Source organism: Hordeum vulgare, chromosome 2H, assembly GCF_904849725.1.
Source record: "Hordeum vulgare subsp. vulgare chromosome 2H, MorexV3_pseudomolecules_assembly, whole genome shotgun sequence".
Taxonomy (NCBI): domain Eukaryota; kingdom Viridiplantae; phylum Streptophyta; class Magnoliopsida; order Poales; family Poaceae; genus Hordeum; species Hordeum vulgare.
In genome coordinates this window covers 647750038-647776096 of record NC_058519.1, presented here as the reverse complement: position 1 = coordinate 647776096, position 26059 = coordinate 647750038, and the positions used below count along the sequence as shown (strand labels likewise).

General features: G+C 46.1%; 1 protein-coding gene across 1 annotated transcript in view; it reads right to left on the bottom strand.

Annotated features, from left to right (window-relative positions):
• Positions 1-21762, bottom strand: part of LOC123428904 — a 31186-nt gene extending 9424 nt beyond the window's left edge. The window contains exon 1 of the mRNA XM_045113008.1: positions 21642-21762. Within this exon, the coding sequence (XP_044968943.1) occupies positions 21642-21762 (121 nt within the window). The remainder of the gene's footprint in view (positions 1-21641) is intronic.
• Between the last annotated feature and the right edge of the window lie 4297 nt (positions 21763-26059).

Below are 26059 nucleotides of genomic sequence, written 5' to 3'. Positions count from 1 at the left end.
TTACATCTTATTTCTTAGAACGGCGGTAGCATAATAAGATGATCCCTCTTAAAATTTCGAGAACGTATTCCCTAAGTGTGCACCGTTGCGAAGGTTCGTTGTCTCGAGGCACCACGTGATGATCGGGTGTGATAGATTCTAACGTTCGCATACAACGGGTGTAAGCCAGATTTACACACGCGAAACACCTAGGTTGAGTCGACGAGCTTAGCATGTACAGACATGTTCTCGAATACAAGAGACCGAAAGGTCGAACATGAGTCGTATGGTTGAATATGATCAGCATGCAGTTGCTCACCATGGTGACTAGTCCGTCTCACGTGATGATCGGACACGGGTTAGTCAACATGGATCATGTATCACTTAGATGACTAGAGGGATGTCGATTTAAGTGGGAGTTCATACTTAATTTGATTAAATGAACTTAATTGTCATGAACTTAGTCTAAAAGTTGTCTTTATAAATATTGTAGATGGCCAACGTCAACCTCAATTTCAACGCATTCCTAGAGAAAAACAAGCTGAAAGATGATGGTAGCAACTATGCGGACTGGGTTCGCAACTTAAAGCTCATCCTTGAAGCAGCTAAAAAGGCTTATGTCCTTGATGCGCCGCTAGGTGACCCTCCCGCTCCCGCAGCAGCCCAGGACATTCTGAACGTCTGGCAAACGCGGAGTGATGACTACTCTCTAGTTAGGTGTGGCATGTTATACAGTTTAGAAACGGGGCTCCAAAGGCGTTTTGAGCAACACGGGGCATATGAGATGTTCCAGGAGCTGAAGCTAGTTTTTCAAGCTCATGCCCGTGTCGAGAGATATGAAGTCTCCGACAAGTTCTTTAGCTGTAAGATGGAGGAGAACTGTTCTGTCAGTGAGCACATACTCAAAATGTCTGGGTTACACGGTCGTCTGACTTCACTTGGAGTCGAACTTCCGGATGATGCTATAATTGACAGAATCCTCCAGTCTCTCCCACCAAGCTACAAAGGCTTTGTGCTTAACTACAACATGCAAGGGATGGAGAAGACCATTCCTGAGTTGTACTCGATGCTCAAATCTGCAGAAGTAGAAATCAAGAAAGAGCATCAAGTGTTGATGGTCAACAAGACCACTAGTTTCAAGAAAGGCAAGGGTAAGAAGAACTTCAAGAAAGACGGCAAAGCTGTTGCCGCGCCCGGTAAGCCAGATGCCGGGAAGAAGAAAAAGAATGGACCCAAGCCTGAGACTGAATGCTTCTATTGCAAGGGAAAAGGTCACTCGAAGCGGAACTGCCCCAAATACTTAGCGGACAAGAAGGCCGGCAATATTAAAGGTATATGTGATATACATGTTATTGATGTGTACCTTACCAGCGCTCGTAGTAGCTCCTGGGTATTTGATACCGGTGTTGTTGCTCACATTTGCAACTCAAAGCAGGAACTGCGGAATAAGCGGAGATTGGCCAAGGACGAGGTGACGATGCGCGTCGGGAATGGTTCAAAGGTCGATGTGATCGCCGTCGGCACGCTACCTCTACATCTACCATCGGGATTAGTTTTAAAACTTAATAATTGTTATTTAGTACCAGCTTTAAGCATGAACATTGTATCAGGGTCTTGCTTAATGCGAGACGGCTACTCATTTAAGTCAGAGAATAATGGTTGTTCTATTTATATGAGTGATATGTTTTATGGTCATGCTCCGCTGGTGAATGGTTTATTCTTGATGAATCTCGATCGTGATGTTACACATATTCATAGTGTGAGTACCAAAAGATGTAAAGTTGATAATGATAGTCCCACATACTTGTGGCACTGCCGCCTTCGTCATATCGGCGTTAAGCGCATGAAGAAGCTCCATACTGATGGACTATTAGAGTCTCTTGACTTTGAATCATTTGATACATGCGAACCGTGCCTCATGGGCAAGATGACTAAGACTCCATTCTCAGGAATAATGGAGAGAGCAACCGACTTATTGGAAATGATACATACTAATGTGTGTGGTCCAATGAATGTTGAAGCTCGCGGTGGTTATCGTTATGTTCTCACTCTCACCGATGATTTGAGTAGGTATGGGTATATCTACTTGATGAAGCAAAAATCTGAGACGTTTGAAAAGTTCAAGGAATTTCAAAGTGATGTTGAGAATCAACGTGACAGAAAAATTAAATGTCTACGATCTGATCGTGGAGGAGAATATTTGAGTCACGAGTTTGGCACACACCTAAGGAAGTGTGGAATCGTTTCACAACTGACGCCGCCTGGCACACCGCAACGCAACGGAGTGTCTGAACGTCGTAATCGCACTTTATTAGATATGGTACGATCTATGATGTCTCTTACCGACTTACCGCTATCATTTTGGGGATACGCATTAGAAACTGCAGCATTCACTTTAAATAGGGCACCGTCTAAATCCGTTGAGACAACACCATATGAACTATGGTTTGGCAAGAAACCTAAGTTGTCGTTTCTTAAAGTTTGGGGCTGCGATGCTTATGTGAAGAAACTTCAACCAGAAAAGCTCGAACCCAAAGCGGAGAAATGCGTATTCATAGGATACCCTAAGGAAACTATTGGGTATACCTTCTATCTTAGATCCGAAGGTAAAACCTTTGTTGCCAAGAACGGATCCTTTCTAGAGAAAGAGTTTCTCTCGAAAGAAGTAAGTGGGAGGAAGGTAGAACTTGATGAGGTAATTACACCCCCTCTCGAACAGGATACTAGCGCAGCGCGGGAAGTTGTTCCTGTGGCGCCTACACCGACTAAAGAGGAAGTTAATGATGATGATCATGAAGCTTCGGATCAAGTTACTACTGAACCACGAAGGTGTTGGAATTATGCCCTAGAGGCAATAATACATATAGTTATTATTATAATTCCTGTATCAAGATAATCGTTTATTATCCATGCTATAATTGTATTGAATGAAGACTCATTTACATGTGTGGATACATAGACAAAACACTGTCCCTAGCAAGCCTCTAGTTGGCTAGCCAGTTGATCAAAGATAGTCAGTGTCTTCTGATTATAAACAAGGTGTTGTTGCTTGATAACTGGATCACGTCATTAGGAGAATCACGTGATGGACTAGACCCAAACTAATAGACGTAGCATGTTGATCGTGTCATTTTGTTGCTACTGTTTTCTGCGTGTCAAGTATTTGTTCCTATGACCATGAGATCATATAACTCACTGACACCGGAGGAATACTTTGTGTGTATCAAACGTCGCAACGTAACTGGGTGACTATAAAGATGCTCTACAGGTATCTCCGAAGGTGTTAGTTGAGTTAGTCTGGATCAAGACTGGGATTTGTCACTCCGTGTGACGGAGAGGTATCTCGGGGCCCACTCGGTAATACAACATCACACACAAGCCTTGCAAGCAATGTGACTTAGTGTAAGTTGCGGGATCTTGTATTACAGAACGAGTAAAGAGACTTGCTAGTAAACAAGATTGAAATAGGTATGCGGATACTGACGATCCAATCTCGGGCAAGTAACATACCGAAGGACAAAGGGAATGACATACGGGATTATATGAATCCTTGGCACTGAGGTTCAAACGATAAGATCTTCGTAGAATATGTAGGATCCAATATGGGCATCCAGGTCCCGCTATTGGATATTGACCAAGGAGTCTCTCGGGTCATGTCTACATAGTTCTCGAACCCGCAGGGTCTGCACACTTAAGGTTCGACGTTGTTTTATGCATATTTGAGTTATATGGTTGGTTACCGAATGTTGTTCGGAGTCCCGGATGAGATCACGGACGTCACGAGGGTTTCCGGAATGGTCCGGAAACGAAGATTGATATATAGGATGACCTCATTTGATTACCGGAAGGTTTTCAGAGTTACCGGGAATGTACCGGGAATGACGAATGGGTTTTGGGAGTTCACCGGGGGAGGGGGGCAACCCACCCCGGGGAAGCCCATAGGCCTTGAGGGTGGCACACCAGCCCTTAGTGGGCTGGTGGGACAGCCCAAAAGGGCCCTATGCGCCTAGGAAAGAAAATCAAAGAGAAAAGAAAAAAAAGGAGGTGGGAAGGGAAGGAAGGACTCCCACCCACCAAACCAAGTCCAACTCGGTTTGGGGGGGGGGAGCCTTCCCCCTTGGACTCGGCCGACCCCCTTGGGGCTCCTTGAGCCCCAAGGCAAGGTCCCCTCCCTCCCTCCTATATATACGGAGGTTTTAGGGCTGATTTGAGACGACTTTTCCACGGCAGCCCGACTACATACCTCCACGGGTTTTCCTCTAGATCGCATTTCTGCGGAGCTCGGGCGGAGCCCTGCTGAGACAAGGTCATCACCAACCTCCGGAGCGCCGTCACGCTGCCGGAGAACTCTTCTACCTCTCCGTCTCTCTTGCTGGATCAAGAAGGCCGAGATCATCGTCGAGCTGTACGTGTGCTGAACGCGGAGGTGCCGTCCGTTCGGTACTAGATCATGGGACCGATCGCGGGATTGTTCGCGGGGCGGATCGAGGGACGTGAGGACGTTCCACTACATCAACCGCGTTCACTAATGCTTCTGCTGTACGGTCTACAAGGGTGCGTAGATCACTCATCGCCTCTCGTAGATGGACATCACCATGATAGGTCTTCGTGCGCGTAGGAAATTTTTTGTTTCCCATGCGACGTTCCCCAACAGAAGGTCCACAAGGGCACGCTCCGCACCAGAGTGGTACGACAACCCTGTGATGGAAATCATGTTGTTAGACAACGGTGAACCTTCGAACTATGAAGAAGCGATGGCAGTCCCGGATTCCAACAAATGGCTTGAGGCTATGAAATCCGAGATAGGATCCATGTATGAGAACAAAGTATGGACTTTGGTGGACTTGCCCGATGACCGGCGAGCCATAGAAAATAAATGGATCTTCAAGAAGAAGACTGATGCAAACGGTAATGTAACCGTTTACAAAGCCCGACTTGTCACAAAGGGTTTTCGACAAATTCAAGGAGTTGACTACGAAGAGACTTTTTCTCCCGTAGCGAAGCTGAAATCAGTCCGAATCATGTTAGCAATTGCCGCCTTTTATGATTATGAAATTTGGCAAATGGACGTCAAAACAGCGTTCCTTAACGGGAACCTTAAGGAAGAGTTGTATATGATGCAACCAGAAGGTTTTGTCGACCCTAAGGGTGCTAACAAAGTGTGCAAGCTCGAGCGCTCCATCTATGGGCTGGTGCAAGCATCTCGGAGTTGGAACATTCGCTTTAATGAGGTGATTAAAGCGTTTGGGTTCATACAGGTTTACGAAGAAGCCTGTCTGTACAAGAAAGTGAGTGGGAGCTCTGCAGCTTTCCTCATACTATATGTGGATGACATATTATTGATGGGGAATAATATAGAGATGTTGGAGAGCATAAAGGCCTATTTGAACAAGAGTTTTTCAATGAAGGACCTTGGAGAAGCTGCATACATATTAGGCATCAAGATCTATAGAGATAGATCGAGACGCCTCATAGGTCTTTCGCAAAGTACATACCTTGACAAGATATTGAAGAAGTTCAATATGGAAAACTCAAAGAAAGGGTTCTTGCCAGTTTTGCAAGGTATGAGATTGAGTAAGGCTCAGTCGCCGACCACGGCGGCAGATAGAGAGAAGATGAGTTCTGTCCCCTACGCTTCAGCCGTGGGCTCTCTAATGTATGCCATGCTGTGTACCAGACCTGATATAAACCTTGCCATAAGTTTGGTAGGGAGGTACCAAAGTGATCCCGGTATGGAACACTGGACAGCGGTCAAGAATATCCTTAAGTACCTGAAAAGGACTAAGGAAATGTTTCTCGTTTATGGAGGTGACGAAGAGCTCGTCGTAAAGGGTTACGTCGATGCTATCTTTGACACAGATCCGGATGACTCTAAGTCACAGACCGGATACGTATATGTGTTGAATGGTGGGGCAGTGAGCTGGTGCAGCAGCAAGCAAGAAGTCGTGGCAGCATCTACATGTGAAGCGGAGTACATAGCTGCTTCAGAAGCAGCTCATGAAGGAATTTGGATGAAGGAGCTCATCACCAACCTTGGAGTGGTTCCAAGCGCGTCGGGTCCAATGACACTCTTCTGTGATAACATTGGGGCCATTGCCATAGCCAAGGAGCCCAGGTTTCACCGGAAGACGAAGCACATCAAACGCCGCTACAACTCCATCCAGGACCATGTCCAGAGTGGAGTGATAGATATTTGTAAAGTACACACGGATCTGAATATTGCAGACCTGTTGACTAAACCTCTTCCACGAGCAAAACATGATCAACACCATAATGCTATGGGTGTTCGATACATCACAATGTAACTAGATTATTGACTCTAGTGCAAGTGGGAGACTGTTGGAAATATGCCCTAGAGGCAATAATAAAATGGTTATTATCATATTTCCTTGTGATAATCGTCTATTGTTCATGCTATAATGTATTAACAGGAAACCGTAATACATGTGTGAATAGATAGATCACAATGTGTCCCTAGCAAGCCTCTAGTTGGCTAGCTCGTTAGTCAATAGATGATCATGGTTTCCTGATCATGGGCATTAGATGTCATTGATAACGGGATCACATCATTGGGAGAATGATGTGATGGACAAGACCCAATCCTAAGCATATCACTAGATCTTATTGTTCGTATGCTAAAGCTTTTCTAATGTCAAGTATCTTTTCCTTCGACCGTGAGATTGTGCAACTCCCGGATACCGTAGGAGTGCTTTGGGTGTATCAAACGTCACAATGTAACTGGGTGACTATAAAGGTGCACTACGGGTACCTCCGAAAGTGTCTATTGGGTTGGTACGAATCGAGATCGGGATTTGTCACTCCGTGTGACGGAGAGGTATATCTGGGCCCACTCGGTAGAACATCATCATGAGCTCAATGTGACTAAGGAGTTAGTCACACGATGACGTGCTACGGAACGAGTAAAGAGACTTACCGGTAACGAGATTGAACAAGGTATAGGTATACCGACGATCGAATCTCGGGCAAGTTCTATACCGACAGACAAAGGGAATCGTATACGGGATTGATTGAATCCTTGACATCGTGGTTCATCCGATGAGATCATCGTGGAGCAAGTGGGAGCCACCATGGGTATCCAGACCCCGCTGATGGTTATTGGCCAGAGAGGTGTCTCGGTCATGTCTGCCTGTCTCCCGAACCCGTAGGGTCTACACACTTAAGGTTCGATCACGCTAGGGTTATAGGGAATTGTTATACGAGGTTACCGAAAGATGTTCAGAGTCCCGGATGAGATCTCGGACGTCACGAGGAGCTCCGAAATGGTTCGGAGGTAAAGATTGATATATAGGACGGATGGTTTCGGATACCGGAAGTGTTTCGGGCATCACCGGTAACGTACCGGGACCACCGGGACCACCGGAGGTGGCCCCGGGGGACCACTGAAGGGGGGAAACGACTCCGGGAAGTAAGGTGGGCTAAGTGGGGGTGGGAACCAGCCCCTAGGTGGGCTGGTGCGCCTCCTCACTCAGCCCAATGCGCAGGGGAGAGAAAAGGGGGGGCAAACCCTAAGCCAGGTGGGCCTAAGGCCCACCAGATGGTGCGCCACCGCCTCCTCCCCCCTCTGGCCGCCGCACCTCCCATCTGGGGGGGCTGCCGCACCCCCTAGGGTGGGAACCCTAGGGGTGGCACCCCCTCTACCCTTCCCCTATATATATCGGGCACTTTTGGCCATTGAGAGACAGACTTTTCCCTCTCCCTCGGCGCAGCCCTGCTCTTCTTTCTCCTCCTCTCTGTCGGTGCTTGGCGAAGCCCTGCCGGGAGACCTCATCTCTCCATCGACACCACGCCGTCGTGCTGCTGGAGTTCTTCCCCAACCTCTCCCTCCTCCTTGCTGGATCAAGGTGTGGGAGACGTCACCGGGCTGCACGTGTGTTGAACGCGGAGGTGCCATAGTTCGGCACTAGATCGGAATCGCTGCGAGTACGACTCCATCAACCGCGTTCTAGCAACGCTTCCGCTTAGCGGTCTTCAAAGGTATGAATATGCTCTTACCCCTCTCTCGTTGCTGGTCTCTCCATAGGAAGATCTGAATATGCGTAGGAAAATTTTGAATTTATGCTACGTTACCCTACACCACTCCCGAACGCTGATCGGGACGTGATCCCTAACGAGAACTCCGCATTGCTTCTTGAATGTGTCAGCAGCATTCTTAGGAAGCTTGGGTTCGCCCGTAGGAAATATCACCTCAAATGTGTAATGCGTCCGTGCATCCAACTTTCTAGTCGGGCCTCGTTTCGTAGTTTTGCTCGATGTGGAGGCCTAAGAGGGAGAAACACTCGTCAAATGAATGTATATGTATACAATATAGAGCTATCTCCAATATTTTTCACATATTACAAGTGATTGTCGAACTTCATATGTATACCTCGCCGGACTTTATTATTTCTTAATCGGCTTCTCCATCAGTGGAGCTATCACCTTCTCCGTCATTGGACCTATCTCCTGCCCCATCGGCTTCATCTTCCTGTCGCTCGACCTCCATTCCAACGTCCTGGTTTAGATATGACGATGGAGATTCAGCTGGTTCAATGTCGAGGCCGTCTTTGATTATATCTTCGAGAAGTTCTTCCTCTTCGAGGTTCCTGATATGTGGATCCATAGTTCTGCAAAAAATGGATTCTCTTAACCTTTGTACCAAAAAAGAATTATTCTATCAGGAACTCCGTTCCAAAACAACTTAAGTCCCGGGTCGTGGCTCCACCCGGGACTCCTAGATTTCTGCATAGTATTCAAAGTAGGAGTACTTTTCCAATTTGTGCATTCAATAAGCAAAACAAAATCGTAAAATAAAGTAGTATTCAAATTAGCATCCATTCAATTATAAGCTAATACATCATCACTTTTGTCCGTACATCGTCGAATATTATCACTAATACTCCTCGAATACTATCATACATATAGCATCGCTGATACATCTAGAATCGTAGCGCTCGACGGGTATCGGCGCGGGCGGTGGACACCCAAAGAGAAGGAACCATCACAGGATCATAGCTCCAGGGAGATCCCCGAAGAACCTGCTAGGTATGCTCGTACCTGCCCTCCAACGCAACCATGTAGCGACGGACGTGCTCATCCTCCTCGCTGACATGGTGACGTACCACCTTCGCGGTGTCCGGAAGCCTCGGCACCCTCACTGGCCCACGCGTGTTGGGGAACTGTTGGGGAACGTCGCATGGGAAACAAAAATTTTCCTACGCGCACGAAGACCTATCATGGTGATGTCCATCGACGAGAGGGGATATTCGATCTACGTACCCTTGTAGACTGTACAGTAGAAGAGTTAGTGAACGCGGTTGATGTAGTGGAACATCCTCACGTCCCTCGATCCGCCCCGTGAACCGTCCCGCGATCAGTCCCACGATCTAGTGCCGAACGGACGGCACCTCCGCGTTCAGCACACGTACAGCTCGACGATGATCTCGGCCTTCTTGATCCAGCAAGAGAGACGGAGAGGTAGATGAGTTCTCCGGCAGTGTGACGGCGCTCCGGAGGTTGGTGGTGATCTAATCTCAGTAGGGCTCCGCCCGAGCTCCGCAGAAACGCGATCTAGAGGTAAAACCGTGGAGATATGTGGTCGGGCTGCCGTGGCAAAGTTGTCTCAAATCAGCCCTAAAACCTCCGTATATATAGGGGGAAGAGGGGGAGCCTTGCCTTGGGGTCCAAGGACCCCTAAGGACTTCGGCCGAGCCAAGGGGGGCAACCCTCCCCTTCCAAACCGAGTCCAACTAGGTTTGGAAGGAGGAGTCCTTCCCCTTTTTCCCACCTCCTCTTTTTTTTTTCTTTTCTCTTTGATTTTCTTCCTATGGCGCATAGGGCTTTCTTGGGCTGTCCCACCAGCCCACTAAGGGCTGATGCGCCACCCCCAAGGCCTATGGGCTTCCCCGGGGTGGGTTGCCCCCCCCCCCCCCGGTGAACACCCGGAACCCATTCATCATTCCCGGTAACTCCGAAAACCTTCTGGTAATCAAATGAGGTCATCCTATATATCAATATTCGTTTCCGGACCATTCCGGAAACCCTCGTGACATCTGTGATCTCATCCGGGACTCCGAACAACATTCGGTAACCAACCATATAACTCAAATACGCATAAAACAACGTCGAACCTTAAGTGTGCAGACTCCGCGGGTTCGAGAACTATGTAGACATGACCCGAGAGACTCCTCGGTCAATATCCAATAGCAGGACCTGGATGCCCATATTGGATCCTACATATTCTACGAAGATCTTATCGTTTGAACCTCAGTGCCAAGGATTCATATACTCCCGTATGTCATTCCCTTTGTCCTTCGGTATGTTACTTGCCCGAGATTCGATGGTTAGTATCCGCATACCTATTTCAATCTCGTTTACCGGCAAGTCTCTTTACTCGTTCCGTAATACAAGATCCCGCAACTTACACTAAGTCACATTGCTTGCAAGGCTTGTGTGTGATGTTGTATTACCAAGTGGGCCCCGAGATACCTCTCCGTCATACGGAGTGACAAATCCCAGTCTCGATCCATACTAACTCAACGAACACCTTCGGAGATACCTGTAGAGCATATTTATAGTCACCCAGTTACGTTGCGACGTTTGATACACACAAAGCATTCCTTCGGTGTCAGTGAGTTATGTGATCTCATGGTCATAGGAACAAATACTTGACACGCAGAAAACAGTAGCAACAAAATGACACGATCAATATGCTACGTCTATTAGTTTGGGTCTAGTCCATCACATGATTCTCCTAATGATGTGATCCCATTATCAAGTGACAACACTTGCCTATGGTCAGGAAACCTTGACCATCTTTGATCAACGAGCTAGTCAACTAGAGGCTTACTAGGGACAGTGTTTTGTCTATGTATCCACACATGCACTGTGTTTCCAATCAATACAATTATAGCATGGATAATAAACGATTATCATGAACTAAAAAATATAATAATAACTAATTTATTATTGCCTCTAGGGCATATTTCCAACAGTCTCCCACTTGCACTAGAGTCAATAATCTAGTTCACCTCACCATGTGATTCCAACGAATCCAACACCCATATAGTTATGGGGTCTGATCATGTCTTGCTCGTGAGAGAGGTTTTAGTCAACGGTTCTGAAACTTTCAGATCCGTGTGTTCTTTTACAAATCTTTATGTCATCTTATAGATGCTGCTACTATGTGCTATTCGGAAATACTCCAAATATCTACTCTACTATAAGATTCCGTTTCACTACTCATAGTTATTCGGATTAGTGTCAAAGCTTGCATCGACGTAATCCTTTACGACGAACTCTTTAACCACCTCCATAATCGAGAAAAGTTCCTTAGTCTATTTAGTTACTAAGGATAACTTTGACCACTGATCAGTGATTGAATCCTGGATCACTCTGTGTACCTATTATCAGACTTGCTGCAAGGCACACATCAGGTGCGGTACTCAGCATGTCATACTTTAGAGTCTACGGCTAAGGCATAGAAGACGACCTTCGTCTATTCTCTTTATTCTGCCGGGGTCGGGTTTTGAGTCTTACTCAAATTCACACCTTACAACGCAACCAAGAACTCCTTCTTTGCTGATCTATTTTGAACTCCTTCAAAAACTTGTCAAGGCATGCATCTTGTTGAAACTTCTATTAAGCGTTTTGATCTATCTCCATAGATCTTGATGCTCAACGTTCAAGTAGCTCAATCCAAGTATTCCTTTGAAAAACTCCTTTCAAACAACCTTTTATGCTTCACAGAAATTCTACATTACTTCTGATCAACAATATGTCAACCACATATACTTATCAGAAAGTCTACAGTGCTCCCACTCACTTCTTTGGAAATACAAGTTTCTCATAAACCTTGTACACACCCAAAATCTTTGATCATCTCATCAAAGTGTATATTCCAACTCCGAGATGCTTGCACCAGTCCATTGAAGGATCCCTAGAGCTTGCGTACTTGTTAGTACCTTTAGGATCGACAAAACCTTCTGGTTGTATCACATACAATGTTTGCTCAAGGAAACCGTCGAGGAAACAATGTTTTGACATCCTACGTGCAATATTTCATAAATAATGCAGCAACTACTAACATAATTCTAACAGACTTTTAGCATCGCTACGAGTGAGAAAGTCTCATCATAGTCAACTGTTTGATCTTGTCGGAAACATCTTTGCGACAAGTCGAGCCTTTCTTAATAGTGACTTGTCACCATCATCGTCTGTCTTCCTTTTAAAGATCCATCTTTACTCAATAGTCCTATGACCATCAAGTAGTTCTTCCAAAGTCTACACTTTGTTTTCATACATGGATCCTCTCTCGGATTTCATGGCCTCCAGCCATTTGTCGGAATCCGGGCCCACCATTGCTTTCTCCATAACTCGTAGGTTCACAGTTGCTCAACAACATGACCTCCAAGACAGGGTTACCGTACCACTCTGCAGTAGTATGCGACCTTGTCGACCTACGAGGTTTGTAGTAGCTTGATCCGATGCTCGATGAGCACCATCATCAGCTTTCACTTCAATTGGTGTAGGCGCCACAGGAACAACTTCCTGCGCCCTGTTACACATTGGTTGAAGTGATGGTTCAATAACCTCATCAAGTTCTACCACCCTCCCACTCAATTCTTTCGAGAGAAACCTTTCCTCGAGAAAGGATCCGTTTCTAGAAACAAACACTTTGCTTTCGGATCTGAGATAGGAGATGAACCCAACTGTTTTGGATATCCTATGAAGATGCATTTATCCGCTTTGGGTTCGAGCTTATCAGACTGAAGCTTTTTCACATAAGTGTCGAAGCCCCAAACTTTCAAGAAACGACAGTTTAGATTTCTCTAAACCTCAGTCTATACTGTGTCATCTCAACAGAAATACGCGGTGCCCTATTTAAAGTGAATGCGGTTGTCTCTAATGCATAACCCATAAACGATAGTGGTAATTCGATAAGAGACATCATAGCATGCACCATACCAAATAGTGCGTGGCTATGACGTTCAGACACATCATCACACTATGATGTTCCAGGTGGTATGAACTGCGAAACAATTTCCACATTGTCTTAACTGCGTACCAAAACTCGTAACTCAGATATTCATTTCTATGATCATATCGTAGACAGTTTATCCTCTTGTTACGACGAACTTCACTCTGAAACAGAATTGAACTTTTCAATATTTCAGACTTGTGATTCATTAAGTAAATACTCTTGTATCTGCTCAAATCGTCATTGAAGTAAGAACATAATGATATCCACTGCGTGCCTCAGCACCCATTGGACTGCATACATCAAAATGTATCACTTCCAACAAGTTACTATCTTGTTTCATCTCAATGAAAACAAGGCCTTGCTCATGTGGCATGATTTGCATGTCACTAGTGATTCAAAATCAAGTGAGTATAAAGATCCATCAGCATGGAGCCTCTTCATGCAATTTATACCAACATGACTCAAGCGGCAGTGCCACAAGTACGTGGTATTATCATCATTACGTCGCATCTTTTGGCACCAATATCATGAACATGTGTAACACTATGATCGAGATTCAATAAACTATTGAAGGTGATTATTCAAGCAAATAGAGTAACCATTATTCTCTTTAAATGAATAATCGTATTGCAATAAACACGATCCAATCATGTTCATGCTTAACGCAAGCACCAAATAACAATTATTTCGGTGTAACACCAATCCCGATGGTGGAGGGAGCGTGCGACATTTTGATCATATCAATCTTGGAAACACTTCCAACACATATCGTCACCTCGCCTTTAGCTAGTCTCCGTTTACGCTGTAGCTATCATTTCGTGTTACTAATCACTTAGCAACCGAACCGGTATCTAATACCCTCATGCTACTAGGAGTACTAGTAAAGCACACATCAACATCATGTATATCAAATATACTTCTTTCGACTTTTGCCAGCCTTCTTATCTACCAAGTATCTAGAGTTGCTCCGCCTCAGTGACTGTTCCCCTCATTACAGAAGCACTTAGTCTCGGGTTTGGGTTTAATCTTGGGTCTCTTCATTAGTGCAGCAACTGTTTTGCCGTTTCATGAAGTATCCCTTCTAGCCCTTGCCTTTCTTGAAACTTAGTGGTTTTACTAAGCATCAACTATTGATGCTCCTTCTTGATTTCTACTTTCGCAGTGTCAAACATCGTGAATCGCTCAAGGATCATTGTATCTATCCTTGATATGTTATAGTTCATCACGAAGCTCTCACAGCTTGGTGGCAGTGACTTTGGAGAACCATCACCATCTTATCTGGAAGATTAACTCCCACTTGATTCAAGCGATTGTCGTACTCAGACAATCTGAGCACACGCTCAACGATTGAGCTTTTCTCCTTTACTTTGTGGACAAAGAATCTTGTTGGAGGTCTCGTACCTCTTAACAAGGGCACAAGCATGAAATCACAATTTCATCTCTTTAGAACATCACTTATGTTCCGTGACGTTTCAAAACGTTTTCGACGCCTTGCTTCTAAGCCACTAAGTATTTTGCACTGAACTATCGTGTAGTCATCAGAAACGTGTATGTCGGATGTTCACAACATTCATAGACGACGCTCGAGGTGCAGCACACCGAGTGGTGCATTAAGGACATAAGCCTTCTGCGCAGCAACGAGGACAATCCTCGGTTTTACAGACTTAGTCTGCAAAATTTGCTACTATCAACTTTCAACTAAATTTTCTCTAGGAACATATAAAAAAACAGTAGAGCTATAGCGCAAGCTACATCGTAATTTGCAAAGACCATTAGACTATGTTCATGACAATTAGTTCAATTAATCATATTACTTAAGAACTCCCACTCAAAAAATACATCTCTCTAGTCATTTGAGTGGTACATGATCCAAATCCACTATCTCAAGTCCGATCATCACGTGAGTCGAGAATAGTTTCAGTGGTAAGCATCTCTATGCTAATCATATCAACTATACGATTCACGCTCGACCTTTCGGTCTCATGTGTTCCGAGGCCATGTCTGCACATGCTAGGCTCGTCAAACTTAACCCGAGTGTTCTGCGTGTGCAACTGTTTTGCACCCGTTGTATGTGAACGTTGAGTCTATCACACCCGATCATCACGTGGTGTCTCGAAACGAAGAACTGTCGCAACGGTGCACAGTCGGGGAGAACACAATTTCGTCTTGAAATTTTAGTGAGAGATCACCTCATAATTCTACCGTCGTTCTAAGCAAAATAAGGTGCATAAAAGGATTAACATCACATGCAATTCATAAGTGACATGATATGGCCATCATCACGTGCTTCTTGATCTCCATCACCAAAGCACCGGCACGATCTTCTTGTCACCGGCGTCACACCATGATCTCCATCAACGTGTCACCATCGGGGTTGTCATGCTACTCATGCTATTACTACTAAAGCTACGTCCTAGCAATATAGTAAACGCATCTGCAAGCACAAACGTTAGTTTAAAGACAACCCTATGACTCCTGTCGGTTGCCGTACCATCAACGTGCAAGTCGATATTAACTATTACAACATGATCATCTCATACATCCAATATATCACATCACATCGTTGGCCATATCACATCACAAGCATACCCTGCAAAAACAAGTTAGACGTCCTCTAATTGTTGTTGCATGTTTTACGTGGTGACCATGGGTATATAGTAGGATCGCATCTTACTTACGCAAACACCACAACGGAGATATATGAATTCCTATTTAACCTCATCCAAGGACCTCCTCGGTCAATTCCGGTTCAACTAAAGTTGGAGAAACTGACACCCGCCAGTCATCTTTGAGCATGGAATTACTCGTAGCGATGAATCCAGTCTCTCGTAAGCGTACGAGTAATGTCGGTCCGAGCCGCTTCGATCCAACAATACCACGGAATCAAGAAAAGACTAAGGAGGGCAGAAAAACACACATCACCACCCACAAAAACTTTTGTGTTCTACTCGAGAAGACATCTACGCATGAACCTAGCTCATGATGCCACTGTTGGGGAACTATTGGGGAACGTCGCATGGGAAACAAAAAATTTCCTACGCGCACGAAGACCTATCATGGTGATGTCCATCTACGAGAGGGGATATTCGATCTACGTACCCTTGTAGACCGTACAGCAGAAGCGTTAGTGAACGCGGTTGATGTAGTGGAACGTCCTCACGTCCCTCGATCCACCCCGTGATCCGTCCCGCGATCAGTCCCACGATCTAGTGCCGAACGGACGGCACCTCTGCGTTCAGCACACGTACAGCTCGACGATGATCTCGGCCTTCTTGATCCAGCAAGAGAGACGGAGAGGTAGATGAGTTCTCCGGCAGCATGACGACGCTCCGGAGGTTCGTGGTGATCTAATCTCAGCAGGGCTCCGCCCGAGCTCCGCAGAAACGCGATCTAGAGGTAAAACCGTGGAGATATGTGGTCGAGCTGCCGTGGCAAAGTTGTCTCAAATCAGCCCTAAAACCTCCGTATATATAGGGGAAAGAGGGGGATCTTTGCCTTGGGGTCCAAGGACCCCTAAGGACTTTGGCCGAGCCAAGGGGGGCAACCCTCCCCTTCCAAACCGAGTCCAACTAGGTTTGGAAGGAGGAGTCCTTCCCCTTTTTCCCACCTCCTCTTTTTTTTCTCTTTGATTTTCTTCCTATGGAGCATAGGGCCTTTTTGGGCTGTCCCACCAACCCACTAAGGGCTGGTGCGCCACCCCCAAGGCCTATGGGCTTCCCCGGGGTGGGTTGCCCCCCACCCCCCGGTGAACACCCGAAACCCATTCGTCATTCCCGGTACATTCCCGGTAACTCCGAAAACCTTCCGGTAATCAAATGAGGTCATCCTATATATCAATCTTCGTTTCCGGACCATTCCCGAAACCCTTGTGACCTCCGTGATCTCATCCGGGACTCCGAACAACATTCGGTAACCAACCATATAACTCAAATACGCATAAAACAACGTCGAACCTTAAGTGTGCAGACCCTACGGGTTCGAGAACTATGTAGACATGACCCGAGAGACTCCTCGGTCAATATCCAATAGCGGGACCTGGATGCCCATATTGGATCCTACATATTCTACGAAGATCTAATCGTTTGAACCTCAGTGCCAAGGATTCATATAATCCCGTATGTCATTCCCTTTGTCCTTCGGTATGTTACTTGCCCGAGATTCGATCGTCAGTATCCGCATACCTATTTCAATCTTGTTTACCGGCAAGTCTCTTTACTCGTTCTGTAATACAAGATCCCACAACTTACACTAAGTCACATTGCTTGCAAGGCTTGTGTGTGATGTTGTATTACCGAGTGGGCCCCGAGATACCTCTCCGTCATACGGAGTGACAAATCCCAGTCTCGATCCATACTAACTCAACGAACACCTTCGGAGATACCTGTAGAGCATCTTTATAGTCACCCAGTTACGTTGCGACGTTTGATACACACAAAGCATTCCTCCGGTGTCAGTGAGTTATATGATCTCATGGTCATAGGAACAAATACTTGACACGCAGAAAACAGTAGCAACAAAATGACACGATCAATATGCTACGTCTATTAGTTTGGGTCTAGTCCATCACATGATTCTCCTAATGATGTGATCCCGTTATCAAGTGACAACACTTGCCTATGGTCAAGAAACCTTGACCATCTTTGATCAACGAGCTAGTCAACTAGAGGCTTACTAGGGAAAGTGTTTTGTCTATGTATCCACACATGCACTGTGTTTCCAATCAATACAATTACAGCATGGATAATAAACGATTATCATGAACTAAGAAATATAATAATAACTAATTTATTATTGCCTCTAGGGCATATTTCCAACAACACGACCGCCACTAAACAAGGATCGGGTCAACGACGGGCTGGCTCCTCACCAACCTACGCCCCCCGGAAGGTAGCACCTCTCAATACCAGCCGGGCGGAGCCCAGTCCCGGTCAGGGCCCCTCTGATCAAGCAGGTGTGCTCCGCCGAGTCGACGACGAGGATGCGGGATAGGCATCGTAAAATGAACTAAAAAAATAAACTAGTTCTATTAATTTTCTTGCTAAAAATAAACTATTAACACTTAAGCATATACAATAGCAAAATTAAACTATTAACACCTAAGCATAGACAATAGCAAAATTAAGCAATAATCTAAGAAACACTATTAACACTTAAGCATATACACTATACAATAGCAAAATTAAATGACAAAAAATAATATTTCTTCTTCTTGTAACCCTAAACTAATTTTTCCTCTTCTTCTATTTCTCCTCTTCTTCTACTTCTTCTTCTACTTCTACTTCTCCTCTTCTTGTGGTACTTCTCCTCTTCTCTTCTTCTACTTCTCCTCTCCTCCTCTTCTAATTTTTTCTCTTCTTCTAGTTCTACTCTTCTTCTATTTTTTCCTCTTCTTCTCCTCTCCTCCTCTTCTTATTCTACTTTTTCTTCTTTTCTTCTCCTCCTCTTCTTATTTTCATTTTTCCTAATCTTATTTTCTTATTTTCTTCTCCTTTTTCTTCTTTTCTTCTCCTTTGTCTTCCTTTCTTCTCCTTTTTCTTCTTCTCTTCTCCCTTTTCTTCTTTTCTTCTACTGGCCGGAGTGTTGGGGAGGAGGGGGCGGGGGGCTTACCGGCCGGAGGTGTCGACGGCGCGCGGCGAGGAGGACGGCGGCGGCGAGGAGGACGACGGCGACGGCGAGGAGGACGGCAGGCGGCGGCGAGCAGGACGTCGGGCAGCCTGACGGCGTCGTCGAGTTCGTCGCTGTGCCGCGCCGGGCAGGAGAACGAGAGGAAGAAGAAGAGAAATGGACGATTTGGATTGGAATTTTTTGAAGTCCCGCTTATATAGGTGGATCTTTAGTCCCGGTGCGTGGCTCGAACCGGGACTAAAGACCCCCTTTAGTCCCGGGTGGAGCCACGACCCGGGACTAAAGGCCTCTTTTCGGGCAGACCAGGAAGCGGGAAGCAGGGGGTCTTTAGTCCCGGTGCGTGGCTCCAGCCGGGACTAAAGGGGGTCTTTAGTCCCGGGGCTTTGAAAGTTGGCATGCTATGTGCATTTACTTATTATTTTTGAGCTAGTTGACCCTGAAGTTGAAAAGCACTACAACCATTCAAAAGTAGCAAATGAAGTTAGAAAGGGCTAAACCATTCAAATTTGGAAACTATAATGGCACAAACAGAAACTAGACATATATAAATTGGTCCAAGAAGTACATGATACTAGTCCAAACAGTACATAATAATAGCTACCATAGATATATATACAAGTGTTTGACGTTCAGAACACTACTCGTCTGAATCATCTAAATCAGAATGTCCACCTTCCTTGAGGTGACGCTGGCCATAGTGGACGACTCGAATCTTGCGGTACAACTCGTATGAAACGTATGCATCTTTTGCTGCATACTCAATGTTGATATCATCAAGTGGGCCCTTCTCCCAAAGTTTGTGCTGATACTTTGCGAAACTGGTCTTCATATCACGATATCCCTCATCGATCAAGGCAACTGCCATATGAGCCATCGAAGTCCTGTCATGCCGAAGTCTGAATACCGTTTGGAGATCAACGAGGCAACCAGTTGGTATCTCAATACCGAAGCTGTGCCTCATCTTCAGCTTGTCGTTCCTTATGTCAACGGAAGCAAAAGCGATGCCGCTGCGAAGGAAGTCCATGAGTTCTGGACAATGCTTGTCACTCCTGCAACAGAAACAAATTAAAATGGAACAAATGTTACATACTGCTGCAATAAGGAAACATGTTTCACTACAACTAAAGAGAAACTTATCTTTAGGATTCAAATAGAACATATGCAATGGAACCTAAAGAGGTCACTATAGCTATCCAATGGAACCTAGAGAGATCACTAGCTATATGCAATTTTCATGACTATGACATATCATATTGCTATCCAATGGAACCTAGAGAGATCACTAGCTATATTCAATTTTCATAACCTTGGATCAAAGAACACCGCATAAAATTGTATCACTACAACTATGATTTCAATGGAACATATTGAACCAATCAGATTTTTCAGATTGTGGAACACTATTCCAATCAGATTGTGTTCCCTTCAACTAATCAAAATTGTTTCACTACAACTATTTGAAGCGAACCAACTATGATTCCAATGGAACATATTAAACACTAGTTGATTCTAATACGATTTTTCAGATTATGGAACACTATTCCTATCAGATTGTGTTCCCCTTCAACTAATCAAAATTGTTTCACTACAACTATTTGAAGGGAACCAACTATGATTCCAATGAAACATATTAAACACTAGTTGATTCTAATACGATTTTCAGATTATGGAACACTATTCCAATTAGATTGTGTTCCCCTTCAACTAATCAAAATTGTTTCACTACAACTATTTGAAGGGAATCAACTATGATTCCACTGGAACATATTAAACACTAGTTGATTCTAATACGATTTTTCAGATTATGGAACACTATTCCAATTAGATTGTGTTCCCCTTCAACTAATCAAAATTGTTTCACTACAACTATTTGAAGGGAACCAACTATGATTGAAACAAATAAACTTACCATGTCATTATCTTGGACCAAAGAAAGCCTCAAAACTTACCTCGCCCATTGGAAGATCAAGACATGGCGTGCGAAGCATAGTTGGATGACGGCAACACCGTGTTGATCAGCCGTGTACTCCAGATCAAGCCCCAAGAACTTCTCATGATCCACTGCGTTGTCAAACCATTTTTCCTTCAACTGTTGAAGAAAAAACGGCACCTCCCTGCTCAGGTTCGTGTACACGACATCGAGCTTGGTCGTGCCATGTGCGAGCACCTCATGAAAGCTAGTTGGCATGGTGGAAGAAGAGAAGGGAAGAAGAGAGGAGAAGAACAGAGAGGGAGAGCAAGAGAGAAGAAGAAACAGAGAAATGGCGACTGTACGCTTCGGTTCGTGCTTTTCATCGCCCGAAACGACGTGGGATGCAAACCGTTTGGGTCTTTAGTCCCGGGTTGAGCCACCAACCGGGACTAAAGAGGTATACCAACGGTCGCCACCACTACGGCAGGCCGCGTGTTAGACCTTTAGTCCCGGGTTGAGCCACCAACCGGGACTAAAGGGGGATACGAACGGTTGCCACCACCACTGCCCGCCGTGTAGCCCTTTAGTCCCGGTTTGGGACACGAACCGAGACTAAAGGCTCCTTACGGGCCGGGACTAAAGCCTCGAGGGAGGCATTGAGAATTGGGGCGATGTGGCCGGGCCTTTAGTCCCGGCCTAGAGGCAGGCCGGGACTAAATGGTCCCGGCCAAAGGCCCGTTTTCCACTAGTGGCTGGTCTTGAGACGCCATCGTCGTCGCTGGTGTACATCTTGAACCCCGCGAATGCGCTGCTCATCGTCTCCATCTCCATCTCCACCGCTCCGCTGCGCCGCCGCTCAATCAATCGATGGTGGTTAGGGTTTCCTCGGTGCGGCTTTCCCTTCGCTATAACTTTTCTTTCTTACTCTTTTTTACGGGGCGGGGGCGGGGCCTTTCCTTTTGAGAGAGAGAGATGGGCGATACGCCTTGTTCTCAACAAAGCCGCCAGAATATTCGATGTAGGCAACTGCAGTGTTGGCTGCAGCGGCCAGGCGAGCGCGGCGGTTGCCAGGGCGGCTAGGACGGGCAGGCGCTGGTTGGTGGTGGCGCGACTGGCTGCGGCCCGTAGGGCGCGGTCAGGTATAGCCGGATGCCGTGGACGGCGTAGCCAGGTCGCGGATCACGCCGGTCAGCTCCTCCGGGATGAGGACGACCGGAGGCGGCGCGACAGAAGAGGCTGGCGCAGGCAGGTGCGGCCTGATGGCCATGGAGATCCTCGAAGTGGTGATGGGGAATGACGACGCAACGGTAGAGACGGGTGGCGGTGATGACATGATCGAACTAGAGCCTCGTTATACCAAACTGGTAGAAACTAGGGTTCTACCGACCCTCTGCCTTAGGTTATAAGGGTAGGAGGGAGGTTGGAGGAGACGAGGGCGCCACGGCCGACACAACGGCGCCGTCTCGGCGTAGGAAGGAAGCGACGACGTATCTGTTAGGAGGAATTTCTCTAAGTAGAAGGTTCTATAGTTCCATTATGGAATATGCAATTTAGATTTATCTGGAATCACAGATTGTGTTTGTGTGGATGATGTGGTGCTAATTGATGATAGTGGGACGAGGGTTAATAGAAAGTTAGAGTTATTGAGACAAACCTTAGAATCAAAAGGTTTTGGGCTTACTAGTACTAAAACTGAGTACATGAGGTGTGGTTTCAGTACTACTATGCACGAAGAGGAGGAGGAGGCTAGCCTTCATTGGCAGGTGGTACCTCGAAAGGGCACCCTTCGGTATTTGGGGTCAATGTTGTAGAAGGATGGTGATATCGATGAAGACGTGAGCCACCGAATCAAAGTCGGATGGATGAAGTGGCGCGAAGCTTGTGGCCTTCTCTATGACAAGAGACTAAAAAGGCATGTTATACAGTATGGCGATTCAACCTGCAATTTCGTATGGCGTTGAGTGTTGGCCGACTAAAAGGTGTTCAACAGTTAGGTGCAACGAAGATGCACATGCTGAGACGGATGTGTGATCACACAAGAAAGGTCTGAGTCTTGAATGATGATATACATAATAGAGTTGGGGTAGCATCGATTGGAGAGAAGCTTGTCCAACATTTTTTGAGGTGGTTTGAGCATATTCGACACATGCATCATAAGCTGATGGCTAAAGCATGCTGATAATGTAAGAGAGATCGGGATAGACCAAACTGGACATGTGCATAGTCCGTCAAGAGAGATCTGAAAAATTGAAGTATCACCAAAGAATTAGCCATGGAGAGGGATGCATGAAAATTAGTTATCCACGTGCCAGAACCATGAGTTGATTTCGAGATTTTATGGATTTCAGCTCTAGCCTTCCCAACTTAGTTTGGATTAAAGACTTTCTCGTTGTTGTTGTGGTTGTTTGTTGTTATTTTAGCAAAATGTGTTGTGCGTTGTATTTTATATGCAAAAGATTTGTCATGTTGAGATAATGGCGTATGATGTTTTTTAAAGGAGGATCACAGCCTTCGGCCTCTGCATCAATCGATGTATGCGGCCATTTTATTAAGCAAGTAACCAAACAAAGCCGTAAGTTCTCAATTACAAAGCAAAGTTGAAAAAAAACAATGGTGTATGATGTGGTACTTGTTCTTATTTCATAGTAAATTTGTGATTCTTAAGATATTGTTCAAATTTCTTTGCACGCAGGGCCTTGGCGATGCAAGTGGCGGTGAAAAATTTGTACGCGTCCTCATAGGATTGCTTCGGAAGACTATGGAGGCGGATAAAAAAGTGCAGGAGCTTGCCATTGATGCACTTGAAGTAGTGGAAGAGGTTTCCTATTTTTGTTTATTCAATCGTTTATCTTTTCTTAGAGAATTCAGTTGTTTGTCTCTGTGATTTGAAACATTACTTGCTTTTATTAATACTTGTGTGCGAAACTGACAAACTCTCCTCTACTATTATGGCCCTAGTGAAAGATTTTAAGGAAGGCAATCTGGAACTACATAGACTGAACTTTGCTTTAATCATTCTTCTCCCTAAGGAACCAGAAGCCAATACTATGAAAAAGTTTAGGCCTATCAGCCTTAGCAATTGTGTGGTTAAGATTTTGTCAAAAATTCTTACCAATAGATTATCTCCTATTTGTAATAGGCTGATTTCCCCAAATCAAACTCCTTTCATCAAAGGCAGATATATTCTTGAAAGTGTGGTCCTTGCTCATGAAGTGATTCATGAGGTTAAAAAAACTAATAGACATGGGTTTGTGCTCAAATTAGATTATGAAAAGGCATATGATAGAGTTAGTTGGGGATTCCTCTTTGATATGCTTGAATCTAGGGGTTTCTTGTGACAGCCCGATGCCGACGTTCCAGAAGATTCCCCTTCTATTCCGTTTTCGTCGTGTGTCTATTTTTCATTTGTCACATCATCATCGCATCATGCGCATCATCTGCATTGCATCAGCATCTCCGTTGCTGTCAGTTTTCAAACTTGCATCCGTTGTTAGTTGCCGGTTCACGTCGTTGTCCGTTCTAAGCCCGACCGCACACGCACGTGCCCGCGGCATCGTCAAAACCTTGTTTTAAAAGTGTGCGTAAAATTTTCTCTGATCGAGGTGAAACTTAGCATGCGGTCGTGATTAGTTGTAGCTAGGCCGCCTGTCGAATTTCGTCGCGATCGGAGTCCGTCTGGTACCCGAACGGTCGACCGTAGCGGCACCGTATTCGGTCTACCGTCGGACGTCTGTCGATGTTTTTAAATACGTTGCCGGGTCGCCCGTTTTCCCCCTCATCTTCGCCTAGCCCCTCTGCACAGTGTGTCAACCCTACGCGCAGCCCAGTCCGAAAACCTCCCAAAACCCGAACCGGGTGCTCGTGACCGTTGGATCCAGATCAACCCGGTTTTACCCCAAAACATCATCGGTTTGTCAATTGGTCTTCCTAACCTATTTTTTTACCGTCCGATCTAGATCGGAGGGCTGTATTAGACCGCATATAGACCCTAGACTATAAAAATAGGTCGAACCCTAAATTCTAGGAGAGCTGTCCCATCAGCGCCGCCGCCGCACACCACCTGGGCTCCGTCCTCGTTTTCCTCCTCCTCCCATTCAGACACAGATCCAGTCCCTAGAACCACCTAGTTTTCCCCGCTAGGAGCCAGCACGAAAGAAACTGCAGCCGCATAGCTCCTTTCCTCGATCTACGAGCCGTCCCCGTGCCAGATCCCATCCTCCCCGCGCCGTGTGGATCGCGCCAGCCGCCGCAATGTTCCGCTCGCTGCTTCCCCCGCGTGGACTCCCGCGGTGCCGAGCCCCCCGCGTTGACCAAGCGCCAGCGCCGCCCTTCCCGCGATCTGGGGATCCAGATCGGGTCCCGAGGCAGCCATCCTCCCACGATTGTGCAGAGAAGCCGTCGTCGCCTCTCTGTGTGCATCGGGACGAGGAGGAGGCGCTGGCCTCGCTTCCCCCGTTGACCACCGCGCAGCCTCTAGCGCTCTGGCCGTCATCCCCGCCCGCCCCTCCACCTGGGCCTGCCGTGCCAGCGCCCGATGAGGCCCAGCCGGCCTTCGCCTCGGCCCAGGCCAGCGCCACGTCCGGCCCAGTCGGCCTCCTTCCCCGCCGCCAGGCATGCCTCCTCCTCAGATCCGGCCCATCCCGCGAAGGTAACCCCCAGATCCCTATGTTGCGCCCCGAGCGTGATTTAGTTATTCAGCGCTGCCCAGTTTCGGCCCGGCAGAACAGATTAGGCCCGTTAGCTATATTTCTTTTAGGATTTCGAATTTATTAAATTCCAGGGTTTGCTAGATATTAGAATGCCCGTAGATTATTATCTGTATGTCGGATCGCGATGTATTAGATATGTATTTCATGTAGAATTTCGCGTAGATTATGAATTCGCAACTTGCATAATTGTTTGACGTCGTTTAGCGTGCCGGATTCCTAGAATAACGTGATGTTTTAATAGGATACGTCTCGTATTTAATTTTCGCGCAAGTCCGGATTGCTCGTATGCCATAGTAGAAATGCCCATGTTTTAGGAACCTATTTTCCATATATTTTAGAGCGGTCATTGGTATTTGTGCGTGTAGGGATTGCCGCTAGTTTATTTTCCTGTGTATAGGTTATTATCTCGCATTTATGTGTGGAATTATTTGTGTGTTGCAACCCCACATATTTTATATGTTTTCGGGGGGATTTTTCTGTTGGGAACGTCGCATGGGAAACAAAAATTTTCCTACGCGCACGAAGACCTATCATGGTGATGTCCATCTACGAAAGGGGATTTCTGATCTACGTACCCTTGTAGATCGCACAGCAGAAGCGTTAAGAAACGCGGTTGATGTAGTGGAACATCCTCACGTCCCTCGATCCGCCCCGCGAACCGTCCCACGAACCGTCCTGCGATCCGTCCCATGATCCGCTCCGATCTAGTGCCGAACGGACGGCACCTCCGCATTCAGCACACGTACAGCTCGACGATGATCTCGGCCTTCTTGATCCAGCAAGAGAGACGGAGAGGTAGATGAGTTCTCCGGCAGCGTGACGGCACTCCGGAGGTTGGTGGTGATATAATCTCAG